This window comes from Leuresthes tenuis, unplaced genomic scaffold, assembly GCF_036924035.1.
Source record: "Leuresthes tenuis unplaced genomic scaffold, fLeuTen1.0.hap1 SCAF_23, whole genome shotgun sequence".
Taxonomy (NCBI): Eukaryota; Metazoa; Chordata; class Actinopteri; order Atheriniformes; family Atherinopsidae; genus Leuresthes; species Leuresthes tenuis.
The window spans coordinates 5,619,401-5,645,770 of NW_027325377.1; the positions used below are offsets into that span (position 1 = coordinate 5,619,401).

Here is a 26,370-nt window from a genome sequence, read left to right on the forward strand (position 1 = left end):
TACATTTGATTTGTTATGGATCAAGGCATTTCATCTCTCTGCAATTCGTTTGAACCTTCCTTACTCATCCAGCACCGCACTAAAGTCCTTTCAATGAGCTTCCGAGTACTTAGTTCTCATAATTACAGGGCTAATGGCTATTACCTTTCACTGGCCAGTGGGCCCATGGGAAATTACCTTGGAGTAGTACTATGAATAATTTACACCTCTCATTCTGATCTCCTGACCTGTATGGCAGAGATTGACCTTTGATCTCCCTGCTATTAGACTTCATGACAAAAACCTACGCTTATATCATGTAACTGTTCTCCTTTAAGACTGTAAGGTCACTTGATTGCCAGTGGGAAATTTAAGGTGTAAAGCAAAGCTAATTTAAGATGCTGTCTCATACATTTGCCTCAATTTGAACCCAAAATGGGACTCTAGAACAAGAGTTATGTTTGCAGTTATTGCTTCAATGGCTTGAGTTTCCCTCTTTGATTGTTTTTGCTTTTTATACTAAATATATTACTGCTGAGGATGAAGCAAAAGTGCAGCAATGCAAAACAAAAGATCAGATGTCCAAGTCACTGCATTTTCTCTTGGTCAGTGAAACATCTTCATTACAGATTCAAATTGGATTCCTTTCATTTTAGCCTTGGTCTTTTGACTATGGAGTTGTGGCTATTGCAGTTCAGGGAACAGTGTGGTTAGATTGGTTAAGGAACATATAATTGCTGGAAATTAGTTTCTTAAACTGAGGCTGAGGTCTGATCCGTTTATTAACACTTTCAGTTTTTCAGATTTTTTTTACTATGTTTCAGCTTTAACAGTGATGGAAAATATGGGTGCTGTTAGGTAGTTTTGAAGGCCAAAGTTAAGTTTTTTTCAGTAAGAAAGTTGATTTCTTAGTCTTAACTTTTAAGAAATCATCCGTAGACTTGCAGTGAGTAGATTTGAAGTTCTTTTCATTTCCAAGATGTTGGATTAAGCTATGAGCTCAATGCATGTGATGAAAAACTATAAATGCTTTCTGTGGATTAAGGATCTGACACTGTGTTTATGTGCATCTTTCACCCTACAGCACACGCTCTAATCCCTTTTCGAGGTAAAACCTCTCGTCCTCTGACAGTGCAGTATTTCATAGCTGTACAGATATCTTGAGGAATCAGATGTGCACCCAGTAATCTGAATGAAGCACAAGACTGGCAGGCAGAGATGGCAGAGGGGCCCATTCAGCAGAAAATATTAAGCCTCGCAACGCTTATCCTCCTCATTATAGACAGACATCATTAGCAAACCACAGAGCACTTCTTTGCAGTACAGATGACTGAGCAGTTTCAGTTTGGATGTGCTTGTTTAGCTTCTAGCAACCTTGGCAAAGGATTTCAGGAAAAAAAACACTTCTTAAAGGGTTAGGTGAGTTCTTTGATGCAAATGTAACATCTGTCAGCAGGAAGCTATGTTGATCAGTGATTTGCAGCCATAGGACTCACCCAATATTGTTAAATTTGACAAAGCAAGCTATGGAGTTGCCTTTGTCACAAGATATTTAGCTGCTAACACATAAAAGTTGTTGTAATGATAGGTACTTGTAAAGTTATTAGAAGATAGACACTTCTGAAAAGGAGGAAGAACATTGTGTTATTATATAAATGACATACACTTACATCTTATCAGACACCAATTCTTGGTCAGAAGCCCTTGCCATTAGTTTTCAATTCACTGGATTCCCTTATTTGTAACTGTTCAGCATGCAGGGAGCTGTTCTATAGCCGAATGTTGCAAACATCATTCTGCAGTGCTCATCCAGCATTTACATAAGGCGGGGAGGGTAAAAGTATTGTTTACTTGGTTCTTTGTATTCATTCACTCTTAAGTTTCAGTTTCAGTCACTGTTTGGTTTGCTTAGGCCTTGAAAATACTTGGTTAGATTCAGGTATTAAAACACCTTAGTTTGGTTTAGGCATTTCAAGTACTTGCCTAGTTTTAGGCATTAAAACTACTTGGTTTAGGTTAGGCATTTGAAGTACTTACTCAACATTAAGCATTAAAACTATTGGTTTTGTGGTAAGAAAACACAGTGTCTATACCATTTAATTCAATAAAACCATGGAGGTTACCACGTTGATGTGTGAGGTTGCCATCTGGCAAATATCCTGCATATATTAAAAAAGGGTGTTTGATAAACAAGGGCAAAGGCATCAGCATGTGACTGGGATGGAAGTGAGAATGGTTTTCATTAAATAGTGCTAATTTTCTACCAATCTGATCAAAAATGTAAAAAAAAAAAAAGTCTCTTAGATATGATGTAGCAGCATTTTGATGTTTTCAAAATTGAGGTACTTACTAATCAACTAGAGAGAGGAGGCTACTCTGTGAAGCTGTGTTTATATATATATTGTTTATATAGCACTTTTTTGCATTTTACTGCTAAGGTCAGCATGCTTACATGCTCAAAGTGACATTATGTTCAGCATGTGTGAGCTAAATCATCTTAGTTTACAGATGTAGCATGCAGACATTTGCTGATTTATACTAAACACAAAGTACAGCTGAGGCTAATTGTTTTGCAGATATTTTGTCATAAATCAAAGTATTATACAAGATTTTTACTTTAGTGTGGTTCCAGAAGACTTCAGAAAAGACTCACTGCTAAGATTTGAGGAGACATCATTTTTTGTACCAAACTTAATGGTTTTCCATGTTAACATATTTTCAAACTGCACCTATGAACGGTCACATAGATAAATCCTGTATTGCCAGCGGCTACGAGTCTTTCAAGCAAAGTGAATGTGAAGTCGGACCTTATCTAAATCTAATCAACAAAGTAATTCTTACTGTGTTATACAAGTCATATTGCAGAATTTTGGTCTAAAAATCAAGACTGCACTGGGTGTGCTCTCTTTTAGACCTAGTGAGTCTAGGGTTTCTTGGAGACTATAAAAGCCCACCAGTTTCATCTGGGCCCCATCTGTTAGTAGCCTGCACACCAGCCAGATGAGAGGAAAACAGCATGAGCCACTCATCTTCACTGGCCTGATGGTTCATCATCAGTGCAGCTCGCTATTAATCTTTGCTTCTAATTGATCACGTTCCTGGTTTGAGTTTTTGGCCCAGACTGCACTAAGGCTGCAACAACGTGCACTCATGTGACACTTTTCGTCAGTGTTGTTGGTTTGATTACATCAGCACTGGCTGTCACACAGTGAACCTACCATGAGTCTGTTGCTTGTGATTTTCACCTGCAAATATATGATGCGAACTTCGAAACATGATATTTTTTTCATGCCTGGAAATTGATAGTACGTGATCTCTCAGAAGAGGGCAGAAGCAGATGTCCAGATAGACTTCTGAAAGGAGAAAGTGTAATAAGTTTTCTCTTGCTGCACAATCTGGATTTCCTGATGATGGAGTGATGAGATGATGGAGCTCATGACCAGAGGGTTTACATCCCGGGCGGAAAATATGTAACAGGCTGAAAGATATCTTCAGTGTCAAAGGCTGAGATGGCAACAGAACGTATTAATGTTTGTTAATCTTTATATTTGAGTGATATAAAGGAGGAGATTTTATTTAACATATTACTCAGTTAGGTGAAAAGTATTTTTTATGGTTCAACCACACATTTGAAAAATAATCTACAGTATCTACTGATAGTATGTGGCATTATTAATGCATGAAGTGTTTAAAGAAGCCCACAGTGAGATCATAGAAGCTTTTACATAAGCACTGGAATCCTGAAGGGGTCTAGAGATGTTCCAGAGCGTTGGCATGTGAGTACACATGAACTAATTTTGGAGATTTTCGACCCACTCCCCATGTAAAATCTCCTGAACATCAGTTGGTAAGACAATGTACAAACAAATATTTCTTAGCTGCTGCTGTGCAAGTATTTGTATGCTAGCGTATCTGTCCTTTTTCCTGACCTGTGTGCTGCTTTCTGCTAACTCCTCACTGTTGTGGATATTTACAGATACATGCAGCACTCATATCGAGACTATAAGGAGCCTCATCTGCTATTCTCAACATGTTAAAGACAACACAGTGACGTGCTGCCTCCTGCATGCTCTTTACACACTTTCCCTCTCACACCCTCCCTCACATTTTAGCCAGAAGAGTGCATTTCCAGTAGAAAGCCTCCTACTTCGATATGCTTGTGTGAACAGCAGCTGTGTAAAAAGACCGGGTTGAATTGTCCACACATTCTCTCAAACACCTCTGGTGTTCACGTGTGAAAACAGCTAGTGATGCCATTCAGATGTTCATCAGAGACTTGGAGTATGATCAAGTTTTAAACGTATGGGTGCTTAACTTCCTTAGCTGTAAAAGTCACTCTCACGCTGTGTTAACATTGATCTCTTTAATCTTTGACTCTGTTGCCTGTCTCCCCTTTCTTTGTTCCCCTGCAAGCATCCTTAATCTTTGTTGGTAGTGGTGTACACTTTAGTGACCTTTTGATATGTTTTTGGCATGAAATTAGTTCCCTGGGACTCATTACATTCTCACTTGTCGCTCAGTTGGAAGCTTTTAATCAGTAATTCTAAATGTGTGACATTGGCAGATGTTCTGTTAAGGGAGCAAAAAGCTGGTTTTTAAGATGGGCGCAGTGAAGGACCGTTGACTTTTGATCTAGCTGTTCAAAAATCAACAGGCTAGTTTGTTTGACTGCAACACTCCGGCTGCAGCCTGTCTTGGACATTTAGATGCTCCCATTATTTGGTGAGAATGGTCAAATATTTTACAATCAAACAAATAGTAAATTCATCATTCTATTTTGACTCATGCATTTTTTTCTTCAACCCGCTTCTTACCTGAATTTCTTTGTCCTTTTTCTTGTATTTCTCCTCACTTGTTCTACCTCCTGAGATGTTACTCAGTTTCAACACAAGGACTCACTAACAACTTATTCCTGAGCTGGACACTGTAGTTTATACTGTTACAGTAGCTTCCTTCTCAACATTGTACGTGTTAAGGCTTCATGTTATCCCTGAGCATCACTCTCATTCCTTACTGCCTGAGGAAAAAAAGAGGCTTAATGTTTGCTCTGACTAACAAGTTATACACATTGCAGAAGGCAAACATGGGACTGACATGATGTCAACTCTTCAACTGTCATTGGTTCAGCACTCTTTATTGCATCAACTTTATAATAAACCTAAAGGACATGTAAGGTTAAAGATCTCCTGGACACTTACGCGATGCTTGTACTAGAGATTTTGTCATTTTTTAAAAGTTTAACCATGAGGAAACCGGTTATGACATTTTACTTTGACACCAGCTGTGTATGTAGATAAATGCAGTAGATTTAAATCCAGTGTTTGACCTGAAGAGAACAGAGGGAATTAGCTCCACCTTACTGTCGCAAAATAGAGGGGGTGTGAATGTAAATGATACTCTTCACCTGATTTATCAACACAAACTGAGCTCTGCTGCAGATTAAATCACATCTGACATTTAACATCTGGGAAGAGATGGCGTAAATCCTGTATCTGTTTTATTGGTCACCTGTGGATGGAGAGAGGCAGGTTTAAATGGAGGTATACAGTGAGCCAGAGTCACTGAAAATGATCCGCAGTTACTGTATGTGCCAGAAAGTTGACCCATTTCAGAAATGTCCAAGTTTTTCTTTAAAAATGTTCCCTTTGTAGATATGACAGTACATGCAAAAATAAATATATATAAGAAATATTTCAGTAACATCTGTCAGTCCTGATAAAATGTTTTCTCATTTAATAAGTGCTGTCTTGCATAAGGAGACAGCAGTATTTGTTTGGTCCCTACAATCATATATCATTTTTTCATTTAAACTTGGACAGAATCAAAGGTTTGAGAAAACAAAGCTTTGTGTAACACGGTGTGCACAAAATAGAGAGGTTGAATATGAGGAGGCAGAAGAAACAGTTTTAAAATCCTTTGTTCCCAGTCAGACTTCTGACTGGTTTAACCACTGTCGCTCAGCAGACTGAGTTGGATATTTCTCTTCTTGCGTTATCGTTGGACGCCTGCAGCTTAACTTTACTGACCTTTCAGGAAAAGACGACATCAGACAGGACTGACAGCCAAACCTGCTGCCTGTCAACAAAAATCCTATCTATCATGTTGCTGATGTAATGGAGCATTTGTGCGAAGCAAATAAACAGTCAAACTGTTCTCCACCAGTTGGTTTCCAATTAGAACCCATCAAGAAATATTTAGGATTGTTTTCTCGCCAATAAAGAACATTCTCTGCTTGCTTGTTCTCCTTTATTTACTTACTATAATGTATTCTAATTGAAATATTAACAAAGCCTCTTTATCTTTTATTAGCTGTTGGTCTCATAGTTATTTGTTAAGGTTAAAAGAGATTAAACTTCCAGAGGCGTCTCAGTCACTAATGTAAGTATTAATGTAGCTTGTTATATAGCGACCAGTAATAGGGTGAGAGTTGTGTGATGTCTTGTGTGACTGCAGAGTAGGGTTTTTCAAGTTTGATGGTTTCACTTGGGGAAACTAGTAATCAACAGTGTCATCTTCACATAATCTGTAAGGCATCAAAACGCATTAAACAACAGAATTTTTTGCTCTTTGGCTTCTCCAATATTTTGAGGACGTCATAAAACATTTTTAAAAGGAAAATCTTGATTGGAAACCCTGCACATGCGCAGACGTACACATGAATTAGTTGTCATGCTGAAGAGGCTGACAAAGACACTGCCAGAGGCCACCAAAAATAAATAAAAAATAAAACTGTAGAATTAATATATATATATATATATACATATGATTAACAAACATGTTCTAATTTATCGGAAATACACTTCATTTATTCTATTCATTTTAATCTTTTGAATGTGGCTTATGTGTGAAATCAGCACATGTGCAACATTGTTCACATGCTGCTGTTGTAATATTATGTTTTTCCCATTAGTCATGATACAGAACACTGAAGTAAGGTAAGGTATATATAAGTGTATTTCATTAGTTTTATTACACTAAATCATCACTGCTTCAGTCTTCTTTGATTTACAATTTAAGCAGAGCGGATTTTTTTCATGATTAAAAACCTGACAGAGCCAAGTAAATGTGACACAGCACAGAACAAGAGAGCTAATAGGTAATTACTGACCAACTTTCTCTGAGCTCCATCCAGCAGTAAAATCCAGTCACTTAACTGCATCTTTTTTTTAAATTTTCCTTTTTATTTATTATGGTGAAAGGGTGTTGTGAAGCAAAACGGTGTGGTACTGGGCTAAAAACTAAAGTTCTTAACTGCAGTGTCTCAGTATTGGACACACCAGAGCAGTTTCAGTGCAGGGAATGTGTAAAAAAAAGGTCAGTCTATAGTTAAGGTTCAAGCCTAACTTTTTTTTTTTTTTTTAAGAAATATCAGCTTACCAGATATTACTGTGGGACCACAAACACGGTTTTAGACCAATTAAATGACTGAAAATGTAGATTTTTTTCAGCCTTTGTTCAGATTTTCTTCTAGTTCTAAGTTCTAAACCTTTTAAGTTTTTTTTCATTTCATTTAATTGTGTTTCTTCATGTTTTTTTCAGTTATAAAGCTCTATCTGCGGCAAAGCGTGTTGACAATGAAAACATATAAAACAAAGAACACAAATTGAAAAGGGGGATAAATATAATGATTTAAAAAATCAGTCCTTGCTGTACACTGCATCGTTAAGCATTTTTCATTTTTTGCTTCATCATTAACTGACGTGAAAATGAGATCTGACAAGAGCGGATTAAAAGAGATCAAAACCAAATTAATGAGGGGACTACTTGATGTCTGTCACACATGGAACCTCTTTGTTTTTCTCCCAGCCTTTACACACTGCCTGTGCAGCAGATGCCACATGGAGACCCTCAGAGTTATTTAATGTTGTAAACTTAAGGGGAAAAAACTCTTGTAGGAGCTTGTTTTGTTTATGAGGCTTCAGCTACTTGAACACAATAGTTTTAGTTTAGAATTCTTACATTAAATCCTCTTTATGGCATACACTACACAACATTTAGGCTTCTTCAAATGCAAATACAGACAGACTTTGTCCCAATAAATCTGGACGTATGAACTTCAGTGTGAGGTTAACAGTCATCATTTTCTAAAAGTGAATAGCATCTACAGATCTCTAACTACCAGCCATCCAACATGTCAGACAGGGTAAAGGGTATTGGGCACTGTCACCGTGATCAATATTATGAGAAACAATTCTCAGCCAATACCAAACAATAAAACATTTCTTTACTGTTGATTGTGACATGAAAAGCAAAGATGCCTGGATTAAGAGACGGGGTCCTTTAACCCAGCCTCCCCTCTCCCCATCATTTGCTCTAAAGCTGTTTCATTTGATCTGTTCTGATTCATCGGCTGTCAAAATCTGTCTGCTTTGGATCAATAGGGAAGTGTGAGGGATGAATCAGTTGACTCTTAGGAAAAGATCAGGAGAAGCATAAGCGTCAGCCCCCCCGATCTGACGAGAGGAGTTGGGGGTGATGAGAGAGCCGAGTTGTTTGATAGAGTAGAAAAGCCAAGTGGCTGCAAATCCTAACAGTGTAGAGACGAACTCTCAGCTACCATGTCTCTCTGGTTTATGGTATTTCTTATGAAAAGAAGCAAATAATTCTCAGATTCATTTTTTCTAAACCTTCATGCTGAAATCAGAAAGCAGGGGATGCATATCTTTGCATTCATACAAACATTTTGATTTTAAAGCCGCTCAGCTGCAATGATTAATAAAGTATATCCTGACAGCAAAAAGTATTCCAGATATAAGACAGCTCCACATAAATGATGTGCTCTGCTTCATTGCATTTTAAATGCCAGGAGGAATTAACAAGCACAAGAAGTGTGCAATTATCTTCCCAACATTTCTGATGTGTACATCAGCTGAGGGAAAAAGCACATTTTGATGCCGAGATTTCTGAATAAGAAACGATTTTTGTTAGCTTTGGCTGGCACTGACTTTCATTTGCCGAGGAGATCACAAGAAGATGATAAAGTTGGATTGGATTTATTCGGATTCACTCCACACTATTCTACATTCATTTTACGTTAAGCCAAAGAAAAGTTCGGCCAATTGCTTTTAAAGCCAGAAAGCTCGTTGTTGACAGGCTTTAATGACTGAATCCATCAGGACTGGACTTGTGTTGGGTTTTGATGTTGGTGTTAAAGTAATTCAGAGACATTGATTGTAAATGTAGATTTAAAAAAAAATAATTCAGTTTAAGATTAAGAAAACTGGAAAGAAAAACTCCAGGTCGCTTGGGGTCAACTGAATCACCCCAAGGCTTACTCAGAAAATAGTTCTGTTTTTTAAGCTTGAGTCATCTGTGTTTTTGGAAAACTGATTTAGGGATTTAAGGTTGCATGTATTTTCCAGTAATAATGTAGCATTTTGAGTAAAACCCTTCAATTATCTTGCAGTGCTCATGTACTACAAAACACTAATGCCTGGTTTTCTAGTCTTGTCTTAAAGGAGGTTATTTTCTGTCCCGTGTGAAATGTAATTGAGGTGTTGGTCCATTTGTATTTGACAGTTGCATCTTAGGGATAGCACTTTTGAATTCCATCCATAATACATCTGTCACTTGATACAGTTAAGGGGGCTTGACAGGCCAGAACACACTTTTCACAAGCGAGGAGGGACTTGAAGGCATTAAGCTGCAATCATAAAGACGCAGCTTGTATCTCATTTTGTTGCTCACCAAGTCTTACTGAGGTGGAAAGAGAGTTTGAGGTGTAGAAATGCAACATGAGCCACACTTATGAGGAAATCATTTGATTTGACGGTTCGTGTCACAGACGTATATTTGGCATTACCTTGTTCACAATTAGCTAAATGAGCTCATCGTGTGTTACTGTAGCTGTGTCTGTGGTGAAAAGAACTTTCCCTTGATGCCATCTGCATTGAAGCTTACATCACAGCAATAAATCTCTACACCCCCATGTTTCCAGGTATGAATATTCATATGGCTGGCCCTTAAACATGTCTTGTCCTTTTCACTTGTATTTTATTATTAGACTCAACTTTCCATCCAACTATGTAATATAAAGACTAATATAAATACTAAAATTTGGAGTTCATCACCCACTGCCCCTGGTATCCTCAGGACGGTGAGTTAAATCATACTAATTCAATGTCTGCCTTGACTATTTTTATGGATTGACATCCTACTTTTGTATTGATTTGGATTTACTTTGAATTGGATTTGAATTTAACTCGTTTGCTTTCATTGAAAAGTGCCTTGAGAAGACTTCAGTTGGAAATTAATGCTATATAGATTACTGTGTAAAAGTCACCACTTCTTTCCAGGAAAACTGACAATGGGTGCAGTGTTTTACTGAAATTTGTGCAAACATAAATGGGAATACAGTATATAAGGCAAAAACAGTTGTACAATTCTAAAAAATGTCAAAAGTTGATGTTCTTCAATACAGCCGGAACTTTATATCTTGTAATTTCTTTAAGGAGTCTTCAGGAATAGTTCTCCAGGCTTCTTGAAGGACATCCCAAAGCTCTTCTTTGGATGTGGGCTGCCTTTTGTTCCGTTCTCTGTCAGATGATCCCACACTGCTTCAATAATGTTGAGGTCTGGGCTCTGGGGAGGATTCATCCCTCCATAAGACCTGTTGCCACTGATTTTCAGTCCACTTCTTGTGTCATTTGGCATAGCTCAGCCTTTTCTCCCTGTTTCCCTTCCTTAAGAATGGCTTCTTGACAGCCATCCTTCCATGGAGACCATTTCTGATGAGGCTTCAGTGAATAGTATGGATCAAATGAAGGTCAGGATGCACCTTTCACATGTGTCAGATCTTTGGTGATTTTTTTCCCATTTCTCAGGAACATCACTTTCAGATACTATTCATCTGAAAGTCTGACATTTCTTCTTTTGTGCTCCACTTTGTAATACCTACATAGATTTGCTATTATATTGTAACGATGAATGCAATAAAAGTAACCTTGCCAGTTGATGCAGGAGTGTAGACCGAATAAGGCCCATTGTCTCGCTATCATGCTGCTGCAGAACGAACCTCTCTGATTTCCTGCCAATAATCAGTACGTATTATAAAGTTACATTTTAAAGCTAATGTTTTTTTACTTAATATGGATGTAAAGGGGAACACAGGCAGCATTTGTTCACATATAGAGCACAACACATCAATATTTGCACCACTTTGAAAGTTCCTCCTTGTTTCTGTAATTTACAACGCATAAGTTGGATACCATTTGTTTATGTGAGCAACTTCTCATCCTTAGTTGAAAATTTCAAACCCCTGTCCCTCTACAACTTTTTCTAAGACTTGTATCCGGTTGGTCTTCTCAGTGTTCTTTCTCTCTCAGTTATTTGATGCAAGACTGAATCAGGCAGTGCTTGGTTCTAAGCCCTGGGCCACTCAGCCTCGGTGCCCCGCTGCCCGTGTTAGTTGGAACATGATATTTTTAATTTGTGGCTCTATAAATAACACATAGCTCAGTTGAAACTGATCATCAGAGAAATGTAACGGCTTCTCTTCGTTTTCCCAGGCTTTGTCGCGTGTCCTTCCCTCAGCCTGTGTTTTACATGCACCCTCCTGTCACTACTCTAAATGCTCTTCGTTTATCCTGCTTTAAGTACTTCATGATTTGGGGAAGTGTGCTTCATCAAAATGCCCTCTCTCTAAATTGCTTTTAATGACTTACGTGGATCTGTCTGATGCCAGACTGTGTCGGAAAAATAAATGATGTCGGTTTCTCTAAAAGCTGTTACAGGACACCACAAAGCCAAACCGCCCACCAAACTAGCAGTAAAACATCACCAGAACCCTGCGGAGCATTAATGCCCTGGCCTTCATCAACGCCTTCAAACATTATTACACTTGTTTACGTCATTTTAGAGCTAATATAGAGTAAAAACAAACATCAGTTTTGTCTAAAAGCCTCAAAATTTCTGGCTGGATTGTCATTTCCAAGCTCAGAGGAAGGCGGCATGGGTTTTCTTCAGTGATGTTGGTCATTTTTTTAAAAAAAAGACAGATCTGGCTCCAACTAAAGAAATTTACTGTGTGTTTATGAGTTTACTCCTTTTTGTTTTAATCAGCTATTAAATCAACCTTCAAACACACACATAAACACAAACACGCAGCGTGTGGAAAAGACTCGAGGTGCCAGCTTTTGTGAATATTTTCTAATTGATTTGTCTTTTGATAAACATGGCTGTTATCATGAAAACATTTTTGACTGCGTATCCCTTGTTTCTGTAGGCTGTTTATTTTGGCAAACAATTCCTACATCCAACACCATCTTCATACTTAGTCTAATTAAGACTGGAGAAATGCTGCTCAGCACATGTCTTTCCACATACAAACTTCTGAGAATGTGTGTGGGATAATCAAACAAGCAAGCACCAGGGCATGCATGTGTCAGTCTGTGTGTGCAGCATGTGGGCAGAGAATATAGAAGCCCACATATGAGGTTATTTGGTGCCTGATGTGAAACAAAAACGTGTGTGGTGTTTTGAAGTGGAAGGTTGTGGTTTTGTTGGGCAGATGGAGAAGGTCTGTGTGGGAAATTGTGTCCCCAAGTCTCCCTGTTGATCAAACCAGCTTTAGCATCTCTAAATGAGCACTAAATGAGAAACAGCAAGTATAGATTTGAATCATTAAAATGGGAGTTAAGGAAGAAATGATGTTACTGAGAGTCACAATGGGGAGGATGCCAGGGTCTATGCAAGTTTTGACTAAATAACAGACTTTAGAAATGTCATCAAGTTTATCTATATATTTTTTCTATTTATTTATTTATTCATTTCATTTATAAGGGATGGTTCATAATGAAAGGTAACTTGAAATGATGCTCTCATGCTGATACAGGAGCGGCATCAGATCGGAAAAGACCTCCGCGAGTTGGTCTACAGATCATTGACAAATGCATTTAATTCAGAGGTCAATGTATGACATTATGACGTTAATGTATTCAGTATCCTACTTCAGCAGAATGTTTTCTTCCTGCCTAACTGTACACAGCATTCCGGTGGGAAACACCATGTATTTACACCAATCAGCCACAACAGTAAAATCACTGACGTGGGTACTGCTCATCTTGCTATCATACTGTGTTCTGCTGGGAAAACCTACATCCTGGCATTCACTTTGACACTTGCCACTTGCATGGACCTAAACATTTTTGCAGACCAGTACCACCCCCACACAACAGCTCACTGTCTGCAGTTGCAGTCTCCTACAGCAGGACAGCAGTGTGCCCCGCAAAACCTGCTTTGGGAGGACTCAAAGAACACAACAAAGAGTCTGAGTTGTTCACCCAGTCTGATGACATGTGATGGTGTCTGGAGGGAGCAAGGCCAATCCACAAAGACCCCACAAACAACCCAAAGGGCCAAAACTCCTTGTGCCAGACACACAGACAGGTTACCCGAAGAAAGGGCTTATTCTTCCCTGAGAAACACATCATTAATCCACCTAAGAAAATACAGTAGGAGAATCAGTAGTGTCTTTGTGTAGATATGACTCATTATCATACTTCTACAACATGTCTTTCTGATTATTAAAGAGAGAGATGGAAATTGAGTAAGCAAGCATTAAAAAGAGAAGGAGTGAGCTGAGGGGCAGTTACAGCTCATGAATCATCATTGCCGCTGGATGTCTGACTGAGTTGCCCGGTCTGCCCCATGTTGTGTCCCTGACACACTGCGCTGAAACAGAGCGCTTTGACCTTCAACCTTGTCATAAAAGACCTCCTGAGGGTTGTTGGCTGCCGGCCGCCATGCTAATGAAGCCGCCCGCTAGCTGCTGTCAAGGAAAGCAAAAATCCCCCTAATAACTGCAACCTCAGAGGACCTTTGTGCAATCGATACTAGTTTATAAAGTAACAGCTGCTGAATGCAGTATGAAAGGCCTTAAATAGGCCATTCTGAGTCTATGTGCAAAGATATGTGAAAGGTGTTTGATTGGTATTGTGTATACTTATGGGTGTGAGCACTACTTCAATGTGTGTACATGATATGCATGGGGTTGTGTAGGTGGCAACACACTGCGGTCAGTATGTCATGCAGCCGGGTCCAAGGGTCGTGCGGGGGTCGGGTGATAACCACACAATGATGTGCTTTATGGGTAATAACGCTGATATGCCCCTTCCACTGAGCCCTGTGCCCCAAGACATTTTAGCTTGTTGAATGTTAAGTGTTGTCACATTCTCGCTGGGTCTGTCCTTTGTGCTGACTGTCTGCCATCTTCCCGACAGATCGAGAATGTGGACGCTTGCCTCAGTTTCCTTGATGCCAGAGGAGTGAATGTACAGGGGCTCTCAGCAGAAGGTAAGACGAATTCACGTGATAAAACTCTTAATTGACTCAAAATGGACAACAGTAGATTAATTTTTTTCAACCTGGAAAATTCACGTGGTTCGAGCACCACCCAACACTCTGTGGGTAGCTTTCCTGTTCAGAAAACTGGTTAAAAGCCTATTTCCAAGACATACTATCATACTTCACAGCAATGGAATTTACCATGTTGGTATCATGACAGGGTCCACAGTTTCTCCATCTCCAGTTTTCACTATGGCAGTGTAGGCAGTCATTAGGGTATTGGAGTGGAATGTGGGAGGATTGAAAACTGGAGAGCATTTCCCCTCTGATCTTCAGGGTTCACATGACATGACTTAAACAACAAGCTAAAATGTATCACTATGCCTGTGTAAAAATCCCGTTTTAGGGCCAAGCGATATGTTCTGATTATTTTACTCTTGTTTTTGACTCTTTGGGAGCCATCCAAGATTACCATAGGGTCCATCTTTAGCCGAGTTTCCACTGCAATTTTTGATTCGCATTCAAGATATAACTAAGAAAAGGTGGACAAATAAATTAAAGTAAAAATAAAAACAAAAGCAACTTCAACCTATGAGCAAGAAAGATAAAATTTTTGCTTGAGGTGGTTTTTATCTGTTTCAAAGAAGACTCGATGGGCATTAGGAAGAATAGAAGCAATAGTTTCCAATCTGAGCCAACAAAGAAAAAACTTACCGGCTTCTTTTCCATTTATGATAAAATAAGCCGGATATTCCCATAGATTAAAATCATTTCTGAAGATGAGGTTTCTCCATTTTCCTCCAGCAGATGTACACTCCGGCTGCTTGTTTGTTTTTTTCCTCCTTTAGATTTGTTTCAGCTTAGAACAACTTCTACTTGTTACAGCCACAGCCACTAGCTTAAACTGCTACCCTCTGGTGACATCACACAGCCTAGTTCACAAAACAGTCAATGGAAATGTGTCTTATTCACCTTTCTTTTTTAAGGCTTTTCAAATTATTGCTTGATATTTATTTCTCTTGTGGATAAAAACCTGAATAATGCTTTCAACAGTAGTCAGCTTTTACTGTATGTAGCCAAGCAACATATGCTTGATTTAGCATTGCATCAAATGAGGAGAACCGCTTGACATGTGTTGCACAAACTCGATTCACCATACAAACAGAAATAGTTTGAGGTATACTAACGTATTCTAATCTGAAGAGTCAACCATGTTTCTCATCAATGCTAGCTTTTGATAAGAAATACAACTTATTCACGCTTTGTTCCATTTTTATCACTCCCAACATTTTTCTTTCTATCAATGTATCATATTCATGTGAATTTCAAACATTTGTACTCAGCAGTGCCAACTTGTCAATGGGTAGGAGTGACAGGCCAGACTCATGCAGAAAGTGTAACTTACTGTTTTGTCTGTAGCTGCTAACAAAAGGCCCCTTTTTCAGGTCCATGTGCATATGTACATGTGCATGCCTCTCCAGCTCTTATTGAGGACCTGTGTTTTCCTACAACCCATGTCTCTTTTGTTCTTTCTGTTCCTCTTTAAACATTATAGAGGTGAGTGTGGCCTTGACCTCTTAAAGAGCAGAAATAGTCTAACAGCCTGACACACTGACCGGCAGCTCTAAATTCTGTGCCCCTAACTACAGCTCTAAAAACAGCAAAGTGACTCACTGGGCCTGGAATTTCAAAGTGGGTCTCTAGATATATGGGCTATTGGGTTACTCTGCTCATTGCTGTTGCTGATGCATTTCATTACCGCTTTCCTTCAATCCATCTTTCTCTCTTTCCATACATGTGTGGTTCTGTTTGTGTGTTGAATGACATGGCCATGGCCGACCTCTCATGTCTAATTGAATTTGCTCAGGCTTTCCTGGCATATGCAGCCTTTATGTTTTTACAAGGCATTGGAATTAAATAAAGTAGAATATCTGATGTGCATAGAGGAACCCAGAACCTACTTATAGCAATAACCTCTTTAGAAGATCTGCTTGCTTTTCCTTTTGTGGGAGGCTGTAAACCAAAGTTCCGGAAAAACTCATCTTATTGAAGGGTGTTTTTGTTCCCCCATTGACTTTTCCACTGAGGGAGGTTATGAGCCATAATAAAAATAAATCAAAGCCTTTTTTAATGCAAGAAAGCAAGTGGAGCAGAATGCTTGTAATTTGTAGCAGAGAGCTTATGACTAAGATGGACAACAGATAAGAAACTACAAGATCAGAATCTGATTAGAGGGCGGTTTTAAAAGCTGACCCTCAATAACTAGCATCACTATGTTTAGCTTTAAGTGACAGCCATTGTTTTAATATTTTTCTACTTATTTTTTTCTTTTTATTGTTATTCTATACATCCAACAGTATTGGGTGAAATACCATGAATTTACTTTGGACATTTACAGTCGTGCTTATAAAGCCCAAGCATCCACCTACTAAAACTCACCCCCACATTTTGCACACCAAACATAATAAACTGATGACATAAAAGGTTTTACTACCTGAAATGTGATAATTATCCACAGGAAGTTTAGTACATCATTTCCAGCCTTAAAAGCAGGTGTAAAACCCTGAAACACATGGTTCCTGCAGCTGATAATGAGAGAATTCAGGGGTCCTTACAGGAGATCATTAAAGCATTTTCTACTTCAGGGTCTTTGCATCTGAGACCTTTGCAGAACAGGCTCTTTATGGTTTATAGTACTTGCGGACAACTTGGAATATGACCTGCCTCTCCACAATAAAGTCCATTTTCCTTGATCTCAGTGGGTGCAATATATTTTTTCTTTTTCTTTTTTTTATGGGTCCGATTTCATTAGTGCCCTTAAACATTCATCTGTGTTGAATCAGTAGGGGATGCACTTGATCTGTGACCAGAACGTGGGGCCATGCGTGAGGATAAGGCTTTAAGTTCAAGTTTAATGTTTAGCCTTGACTTTCTGACTGGAAAATGCATGAATAGGTTTGAAAAACAAAACTCAATATGTAGCATTCATTACCACAATTTGACACCCTTTCATGAACATCAAGGACTCCATATTAATGTTTATGACTTCATGGCTGTTTGAATTCAATATTCAATAAGTTAAAACTTAATACAACATCAAACAATTATTTGCTGTGTGAATATGTAGCCGTGCAGTTATAATGTTACTAAGCGCCCAGACTTTCTTCTCTTCTGTGCCTCATATTTTCTAATAAGTTTCGACATCAACATTACTTGGTTAAGGTTCAAAAAGTATCGTAGATAGATGAAAATACAATATTTTTTACAATGTAACCATCTCCGTCACTGATGCCATTTAGCTGGTTGCCTTACTTCAAACACGTTAGGACAAAAAGTGACTTTCTTGATGGCTTTTAAAAATAACAACACTTATGATATCAACACCAATATGGATGCCATTTCAACACTTCTAGCTTCACTAGAGGTTGCCAATTCTTTGAACAAACAAGGAGGACAGTCTCCGTGAGCAGCAGAGAACTGATGGACAAGCAAGAACTATCTAAACTACTCATATTTGTCATACAACCTCTGAAAAAGTCAGGTAGATTCCTCCATGCTACAAAATTTGGTCCCTTTGTGTGGCAGAGTAGTGACTTCTGATAAAGAGCCCATAAACACTGTCTTACTTACAGCTGAATCTTAATTTACAGCGGTCTGGTTTGTCCATCCTTTATGGCTTAGAAGATCTGTCTATGCACACCTGAACACCCACGTTTAACTATTCAGGGGAGAATTCTTCTGGCAAAATTCTTTTCTGTTGGGGTCTGATAAGCTGCATATTTGTCTTTGCTAATAATATGAAATGTGTTTGATTTTTCAAGGCGTTTTGTGGCTTGTTGATGTGTTTGTTATCTTGCAAAATTATAATAAGTTTTGGGCCTCATTTGATGAAGTTTTATTCTCATAAATCAAACGTTACTTTTACAATTTTCCAAAAGTTTTGGTCTCCAACATGCTGCTGGTAGCATCTGCAACATTGTCTTCACTAAAGCACAGAGAACGCCTCTGTTCTCAAAGGCAGAGTATAAATTACCACCTCTGGGCATTAGAAAATGGAAAATACCCCCTGGAGATTAATCTTCTCCAACTTTCCTAGTCGCAAAAATCATAGCCATGGATGGCTGGGGAGGATGTTTGTGTCTCAGCAGATTGAAAGCTAGAATAAAAAGCCCTGTGTCAGCTGCTGCCATCCTTGCCCTGCTTCTGCCTGCCAGCTTCCACAGAGGGCTTACTATGAAAAGTCCATTTTAGAAATGGATGCGTTAGCAATAGTGATCAATTTTTTCTACTTTCCTGGAGCAGGAGTCTGTAAGAGATGTTTGAGGCACAGATTTATGCTATAGACAAAAGGAAGCTTCATTTCTATTTCCAACTCCGCTTTGTCTGCGGGGCTGCAGTTTCTTGGAGATCTGATACAGATGAGATGAAAACAAGCTTTTATATTCACACACATTACTCCTACCTTCTTTCTGTTCATTTTCAACATTCATTTATTTGGAATTAGTGTGCTTTATAATGTGTGGTTATCACTTCTGAAATGGCTTACCTTTGCCATGTTCCCCCATATTTCTTACAGCTGCTAGCCACTTCCTCATTTTATGGTAAAAGCAAAGCTGTATGCTGTTTCTGTTTTGTATTTTTGGCTGTTTGACCAACAGACCTCTGCCAGTCATACACCAGTTCAGATGTTCTAAAGCTGAACCTCACTCCTAAATAACTCAGCTTGTGACTTAATTTATGTAAGCAGATGTTTTAGTTTGGATCTACGACAACTGGAGCAGTGGCTTAAATAATTTGTTTTCTGCGTATGTTCTTTACTTCATGCTAAATACATTTAAGTGGCCAAACTGTATACTGTCTAATTCTCAGTATTACACTTAGCACATCTGTAACCTACACCAGATAAGGCTTGTGTATAATTGCCCTTATAGAGTCTTATGTTTGCTGCACAACAGCTGTGCTAGAACTCTGTCCCCAAGAGGGCCTTTTCAAAAGGCAACATATGCTCACTTTATAGTGTTTGAAAGACACAATACACAGTCTGGAAAATATTTATCTTAAGCGTCACAGAACACTGGTTGAGTCAAAGACAAATGAAAAACAACTTAGACACCACTTTCACTTACAGAAGTTATTTAATTCCATGAAAATGCTTTGGCTCAAAGCCAGAGGGGAGATGCAGGGTAAAGATGTAAATCTCTTGATGCAGCAGCAAAACATTGATGCAGTGATGCACTCACTTAATGAAGGACTTGTTAAATAACTGTCACGGCAACCTAAATTTTCCTCTCATTTTGTCCTTTCAGAGATTAGGAATGGCAACCTGAAGAGCATCCTTGGTCTTTTCTTCATCTTGTCACGCTACAAGCAGCAGCAGCAGCAACAGCAGCAGTACTACCAGTCTTTGGTGGAGCTCAGCCAGCAGACCAGCAGTACTACACCCTCCACCAGCAGCCTCAAGACACAAGAGATGCAGTCCAGGTATGTTCAGATTCAGATTCATTCCTGGGCTAGATCCTCCAGCTGCTTCTATTACAGTAATTTGATGTTGGTTTCTGCCTGATTTGGGTTAGAAGAAGGTTAGAAATGATAGAAACTGGTTTGCTAGTTATTTCAGATCAATGGATTTATTAATTTTGGATGCTTAACCCTCTGGGTTCTGAGCCATGATGACATCATGCGATAGACCTCAGAGGGTTAATGAGGTCCAATCAAAGCTTTTGTAAACAGAAAAGTGGTGCTGCTTGAAATGGATCTTTGTGGAAGATGTTTCTGATTAGAGTTCTTCTTCATCAGTTTTTGAAGTTTTGACAGGGATGTGTCAAGTTTTATGGCAGCAGAGGAGAGATTTACATTTCTAATGAAATCCAGGTCTCATGTTGCGTGAATACTTTCTCTCTTTGGTGGTGGTAGTCGTATAACTCTCTTATCTTTCTGTCTACAGTGATCAAGAAACCAGTGATCTTAATTTGAATTAAAGAGTAGCAGCAGGAAGGGCTGCACGGTGGTGTGGTGGTTAGCACCAGCACCTCTCAGCAGGAGGGTTCCTGGTTCAGATCCCAGCCAGAGTTTGCATGTACTCCCCATGTAAGCATGGGTTCTCTCTGGGTACTCCAGCTTCCTCCCACTATCCAGAAACATGCATGTCAGGTTAATTGGTGACTCTAAATTGTCCATCAGAGTGAGTGTGCACATGCTTGGTTGTGTTACTTGTTTGTCTCTGTGTGGCCCTGTGATGGATTGGCAGCCCATCCAAGGTGTACCCTGCCTCTTACCCAATGACAGCTGGGATAAGCTCCTGCCCTCTCCCCCCCTGAATTGGATTAAGTGGGTATAGAAGATTGTTGGATGGGTGGATAACAAAAGGATAAAAATATCTAGTTTTCATCGAAAAACTTTTCATCTATCTAAAATAGTCCAACATTTAATGTCCAATTAACGTTTTCACGTAACATAGCAGAAATTTTGATTTTAAAAGATGAAAAACCCATGTGTGTTAGTAGACTGGTTTTGATACCTTTAAACAAAGCCAGGTTAGCTGTTTCTCCAGGTTTCTGCCCTTCATACTAAGACAAGCTAACTAGCTGCAAACTTTTGCTTTATGTTAAGCAAGAAAATGTTCTGGGTGATGCTGCTCTTGTCATCTGTCCAAATAAAATAAAATATTAGAATAAACGTCAAAGAGTCAGCCAAGTAATTGAAATGATCTAAATCATCTAAACTAAAGGATTAAAAGCATTTAACTACAAAAGATTTAAACATTTGATGTCCAGTGTGTGTCTGTAATAAGAAGGCTTATAAAGCTGTGCTGTGTTAGAATTTTAACAGTGCACACTGTAGCATTTGACTTTTTATTTCATTTAATGGATGGTGAGCTTTCCTCAGTTTACCACTGTAAGTGGTGTTTTACAGTTGAGGTGCTGGCAGTCAAAAGCAGTAAAAGCAAAGAGAGCCCGTCCTTGTGAGTTGTAAATAGACAGAGCAGGCCTTAGAGGAGCATCTAAGGGAAGGTCTGACATGCCACACATGAGCAGCATTCCCTCTGACCAGATCAAGTTCCTGCACTGCCTATCTGGCTGTGTGTGTGCGTGTGTGTGTGCGTGTGTCCATCCATGAAATTAGTGCAGTTAGAGCAGTTAGTCTCAGCACTTGAGTAGTGGGTATGTGAGTAAAATGATATATACAAGATCTTTGGCTTCACTGTGTTTGGACGAGTAAGAAGGTGGTAGCTGTGTATCGAGCATTTAAATATGTTTCAGGGGTTATTAGGGGCACAGCTGCCTTTCATTCCACCCCCACCCCACCTCAGGAAAAAAAGCTTACACCACCACAACAGGTGGACAATGCTTATTCGCACCGAAAACAGTGAAGCGTTGGAAGCACACTTCCGTATCAGTTTAGTGTTGGTGAATTAATACACACACATGCACACTCTGAAATTACAGAAGCCACACTTTTCAGCAGTGTGTCTTTTTGGCTTCTATAAGATACACAGATGTGTCTGGAAGATGTCTGAGGAGCAGGAATGTATGAGTTTGACTCAAATTCTCTGTGAAGAGTCTCAGTCCATTTTCACATAGACCCTCAGCTCTCATTGTCTCTCTCTGGACTATTAATCACGTCTGATTGCTCAAGGCCACAGTGGAGGTCAAGGCATCGCTCCATGTCTGTCTGTGATAAAGTAAGCCATTAATCTGTGAGTTTTTGGGGACACTTGGCTGTTCAACTTCCTTCTCCGCACTGAAAAACCATGTCAAGGTGTGGCAAATGAATTTTGTTTAGAAACCAAAGACAGTGAGAAGCCACTGTCACCACTGCTCAAGCTAACAGTGTTTTATGAAGGTCCAACAGTTCAGAAATGTGTGTGTGCTTTGGAGTAAGAACGAGCCACATGATCATCAGTGTGGGAGTCACACATCAGACACAGATGATTTGCTATCCTGTGCTGCAACTGTATTCATTTCCTTTTGCATTCCTTGTGGTGCTTTATTCAATCTTGTTTGAAGATGCAGGAAACTAATATTTAAATCATGTCAAGTTGTTTTGTCAATAATAAGAATAGAAAAAAACACTACAATCCTCTGATTTATCAGTATCCCAAGCTTTATTTAAAATTCTTGGAGAGATTAAAGAATGCATTGAAACAAAAAAAGCCAGCCAATGCCCTCTAATCTTTCATTCATGATTTCTATCTCAGATTTATATGCTAGGTCTTTAAAGGCAGACCAATCTGCTGTTTGCAAGCACAGCATTCAAATCTGGCTGTTCTTCCTGTTGGACTAGTCTAAGTACGCTCAGAGAGTGAAAGATAGATTGCTGCCAGAACAAAGCCGTAAATCAGTTAAATAAAATGTAATTAGTAAATGTTTCACAGCAATTATGTTTAAAACACAAACTCATCTACAAGCACATGCAAACCTCCATGCAATCCCATGGACAGGTGATAAATATGCATAATAGTGTTGCTCGTAGGCTAGGATAGTGTGCAGGGAAATTGTTGAAAAATATTTTCAACATGTATTGTTCACAGACATAATAGGTCTACAGTATGTCTACAGCTATGACCTTCTTTTTTGTTGTATCTACTGATGAAGGTTAAGTTTACCTGGATTTATACACTGTTGTATTATGTCGATGTGAATCAAATCATCATTTACTTTTGTTTGAGGTTTCATAAGCGACTGATGCAAGCATCCCACCAACCCTCCCTTCCCTCCAAATTGGAAATAGCTAAATGTAATTAAGTCTATTCATATCTTTTTAATTCTAATTTTCCATCATGATTAGTTCCTGTGTGCTTTTGCTTGTCCGACTTAAAAGAAATCAAGATAATCCAGACAACTGCATGCTTGAAATGAAAGAAATGTCACTTAAATGAAATCTCTCCAGCAGATTTACACAAACAGATCCAATGATTCACTTTTAGCGTAGTCCACATGCAGCCGTGCTATGGAGAGCTTTCTATAGACAGCACCTGCTGTTCTCACTGATGTCTCCAGGGCAAGGGATGAGATGTGTGTTACTGTGTGAGTGTGTGTCAAAGCGGGAACTTCCCACTGGACAGAGCGACAGCCCGGAGCCACAGGAGAGATTCAGTCCTTTAGAAGGCAGGGGGGCCTGGACCTGGCAGGGCACATCAAAACCTCCCTCTTTAATTCATCATGTCCAGGGGAGACCAAGTTGACCCCCTGGTGTGGCGCTCCTCACGCCTGCCCACCGCCATATATCGTGACAGGAAGAGTCGTTTGCCATATGGGAGAGCTAACAGCTTGGCCAAGACTGAACCATCTCATAGGTAGAGTTCTAGCTTGCTCAGGGTGTATGTGTGTCAGGGGGACAGAGTTTGGATCAGAGGATGGATTAGTGTCTCTGGCATCATGAACTGGTAAATGGCTTGGTTGTACTTGTTTGTTAGTCTGGAATATTGTCATACAACATGGACGTCTGTTTATCTCTTTTACCAAAAAGATGGTTAATCTTTGTGAGGTGTTGTCAGTTTAAAGCATGAACACGTTTTTTCAATACTGTTGCTTTCTTGATAAATGTGGTGCTCCACAATATAGGCCCTGTTTTGCTCAGCATATATATCAAACTATTTATGGATTCTGTGTGCTTTTAAAATGTGTTTTTAACATAAAAAAAAAAAACGTTTTTACAAGAAACTAAGAAGAGAATAACAAAGGCATGGGTGCCGATGGAGTCTGCGTTAAATCCACAAACCCCTCACAGTTAGGGTACACAGTCTGTTCACTTGTTGATACTGAAGGAATGATGAAATTTACCTAACTACCTGCAGTACGTTGCTTGGGAATTACATAACAAGCGTACTGTGAAGTTGATACAGAGTGGAGTGTGTGTTCAAATGACTGGCTAGTCATGTGTCTGTGTGTTTGAGCTAAAGCAAAAGTAAAGAGCTAAAGTTTTGTATCAGCCTCACATTGCTTTGAAAGACCTTGTCTCAAAGATCCAATTCTTGATTTAAGCATTCAGATAACATCTTATTACCTGCTGTCATCGTGCTGGGTTAAACGTCGTCATGGATCTGACACCCTTCAGTTTGTGTCTGACTGTGGGTATGATGGAGCTGAAACGCATATTATTAACATTTAATGGGACAGTGACGGCATCCAACATGGTTTGCACGTGCGCTGCAATGTCGTGGGCTATTAAACAGAGGTCTCGTTGATGCATGTTGTATTCGATCAGAAGTGACACACTCTTAATTCTTCAACCACTCTTCACCATCCCATCTCTGTTTCTAAGATCCTACCCTCACGTGTCCTGATGTTTCTTTTTCCACACGCGAAAAATCTTAAATGTTGTGGCTTGGATAAGCAGCTCAGACTGGGAATATACTATTGCCTTCGTGTTTCCTTGTATTTCATAGAGCAGGAGAAAGAGCAACAAAAAGTATTTCGGTGGAGGAATGTGGACAACAACATCCCAAATTTTTCAAACATAATGTGTTTTCCTATTACTATGAGCTGTGTGAATTGTTCATATTTTATTCTATCTCTATCTTCAGCTGACTGTTGCCTTTCAAGATTACCCCCTTCATGCTTCCTGCCTTGTTATTCACTTCTATGAGTAAAATATGAGCAAAAAAAAGAAAGACAGACAGAAAGAGAAGCGATAAAAGCTGCATAAGACAGACGTAAGCCTGACCTTTTCATTTATCAAAATACTGAAAAAGCCTTTTAGTGTGTCTTGGACTTCTGTCGCAGCCCATCCCTTCTGTTTGCTGAGGATTTTATTAGAGCACAAAGCACGCTACTGGGAGCAGAAATGAAGTGTTGTTTGGGATTGTAATGCGTTAAGGTGCACACATTTAGTTAGACATCACTGACCAACATGTCATGTATCATATAGTTCATTATAAACATGGGTGCTTATCACTATAATTGCATTCTGCTTTCAGCTCCAGAGCTTATTAGCATAGCAGAGTGTCAAGAAATCTTGCAAGGTCAATTAGAAATGTACAGTGACTCTGCATTTTATCACAGGTGGTTTAACGGTGTTTAATAGTCCACAGAGAGAGGTGCAAACAGAGAAAGATATTGTATGTGAATAAGACAGAGACAAAGATGAAATACATGTTAAGTTAGATAGCTAATTAAAATGTTGTTCTCCACCTCGAAAGATTCCCGTCCTTTAAATTGTGACCCTGCTGAAAAAAGTGTTAAATACCAGGTTGCTGTGCTGTGATTGACAGAATGATGAAATTCTTTCAGTGTATTGACTGAATTTAGCTTTAAAAACACTGAAACTTCTGAGCCAGTCCAATTTTATTCCATTTCTGCATAGAAGAGAATCATGCAGGCAGCCGAAATATTCATCAGCAGCAAATCTGGATGAGTAAGCCTTGAACTTTGTCTTTATTCCTTTAAACTGATTCTAAATTACGTATCTGGATAAAATAACTGGTGGTTTTTATTTACTGAACTCTTATAATTTATTCATTTTAGGTCACTTATGGGTGAAATATGAGCAAGTAAACCCAGAATTTCAAGTAGAGTAATGCTGTCTTAAAGTAGACGAGGGAGAGAATTATGATGACTGCAGTGCGTCATTCAGTCACTAGTATAGGTAGTTTATTGTCTGACTTATGCACTTTCAGTCAGCAACGCCAAACCAGCAGCCCCCAAACACAAAACAGAGAACAACTTGTTCCTCATTGTCAGAAAATAAAGGACATCTATGCAGTTTGCTGGTGTTTGCTGCTTCCGCTGTCGTTCAGCTCGAACACAGCAGAACAGCTCTCTGTGGTCCTTGTAGAGGAGAGTAGTGAAAGAGTTCCATCACTGAACTTCTCTCTGGACAACTACCCTGTGCTTCCATCGTGAAGAGGAACTGACATGGAAACTTCAGTTTCTGTACCTGTTCAGGCAGTGAAAGGTAACGTTATGACTCAGCCAAATTATGTTCAATGTTTTACTTTATGTTAAGAAGGAGAGAGTTTATTCCAACAAGGCTGCGAGAAGTGATGGCATGTCAGCGAAGTGTTATAGAGTCAGCTTTTTGAATAACCCGTGCAACTTAGATTTCATCTTTTTGGTGAGTTTATAGCATACTACGGCCATTTTCAGATGTTTTGATATTTTCACTTCT

The 26,370-nt window shown here is 39.1% G+C and overlaps 1 protein-coding gene and 1 long non-coding RNA gene across 8 annotated transcripts in view; one reads left to right on the top strand and one right to left on the bottom strand.

Annotated features, from left to right (window-relative positions):
* nav3 (neuron navigator 3) overlaps positions 1 to 26,370 on the top strand; it is a 250,609-nt gene that overhangs the window by 141,425 nt on the left and 82,814 nt on the right. For all 7 annotated transcript variants that reach the window (XM_072377820.1, XM_072377815.1, XM_072377816.1 and 4 more), the window contains exons 4-5: positions 14,199 to 14,271; positions 19,569 to 19,743. In XM_072377820.1, coding sequence (XP_072233921.1) covers positions 14,199 to 14,271; positions 19,569 to 19,743 — 248 coding nt within the window. The remainder of the gene's footprint in view (positions 1 to 14,198; positions 14,272 to 19,568; positions 19,744 to 26,370) is intronic.
* Positions 1 to 26,370, bottom strand: part of LOC140283151 (uncharacterized) — a 251,521-nt gene that overhangs the window by 6,825 nt on the left and 218,326 nt on the right. The window lies entirely within an intron of this gene.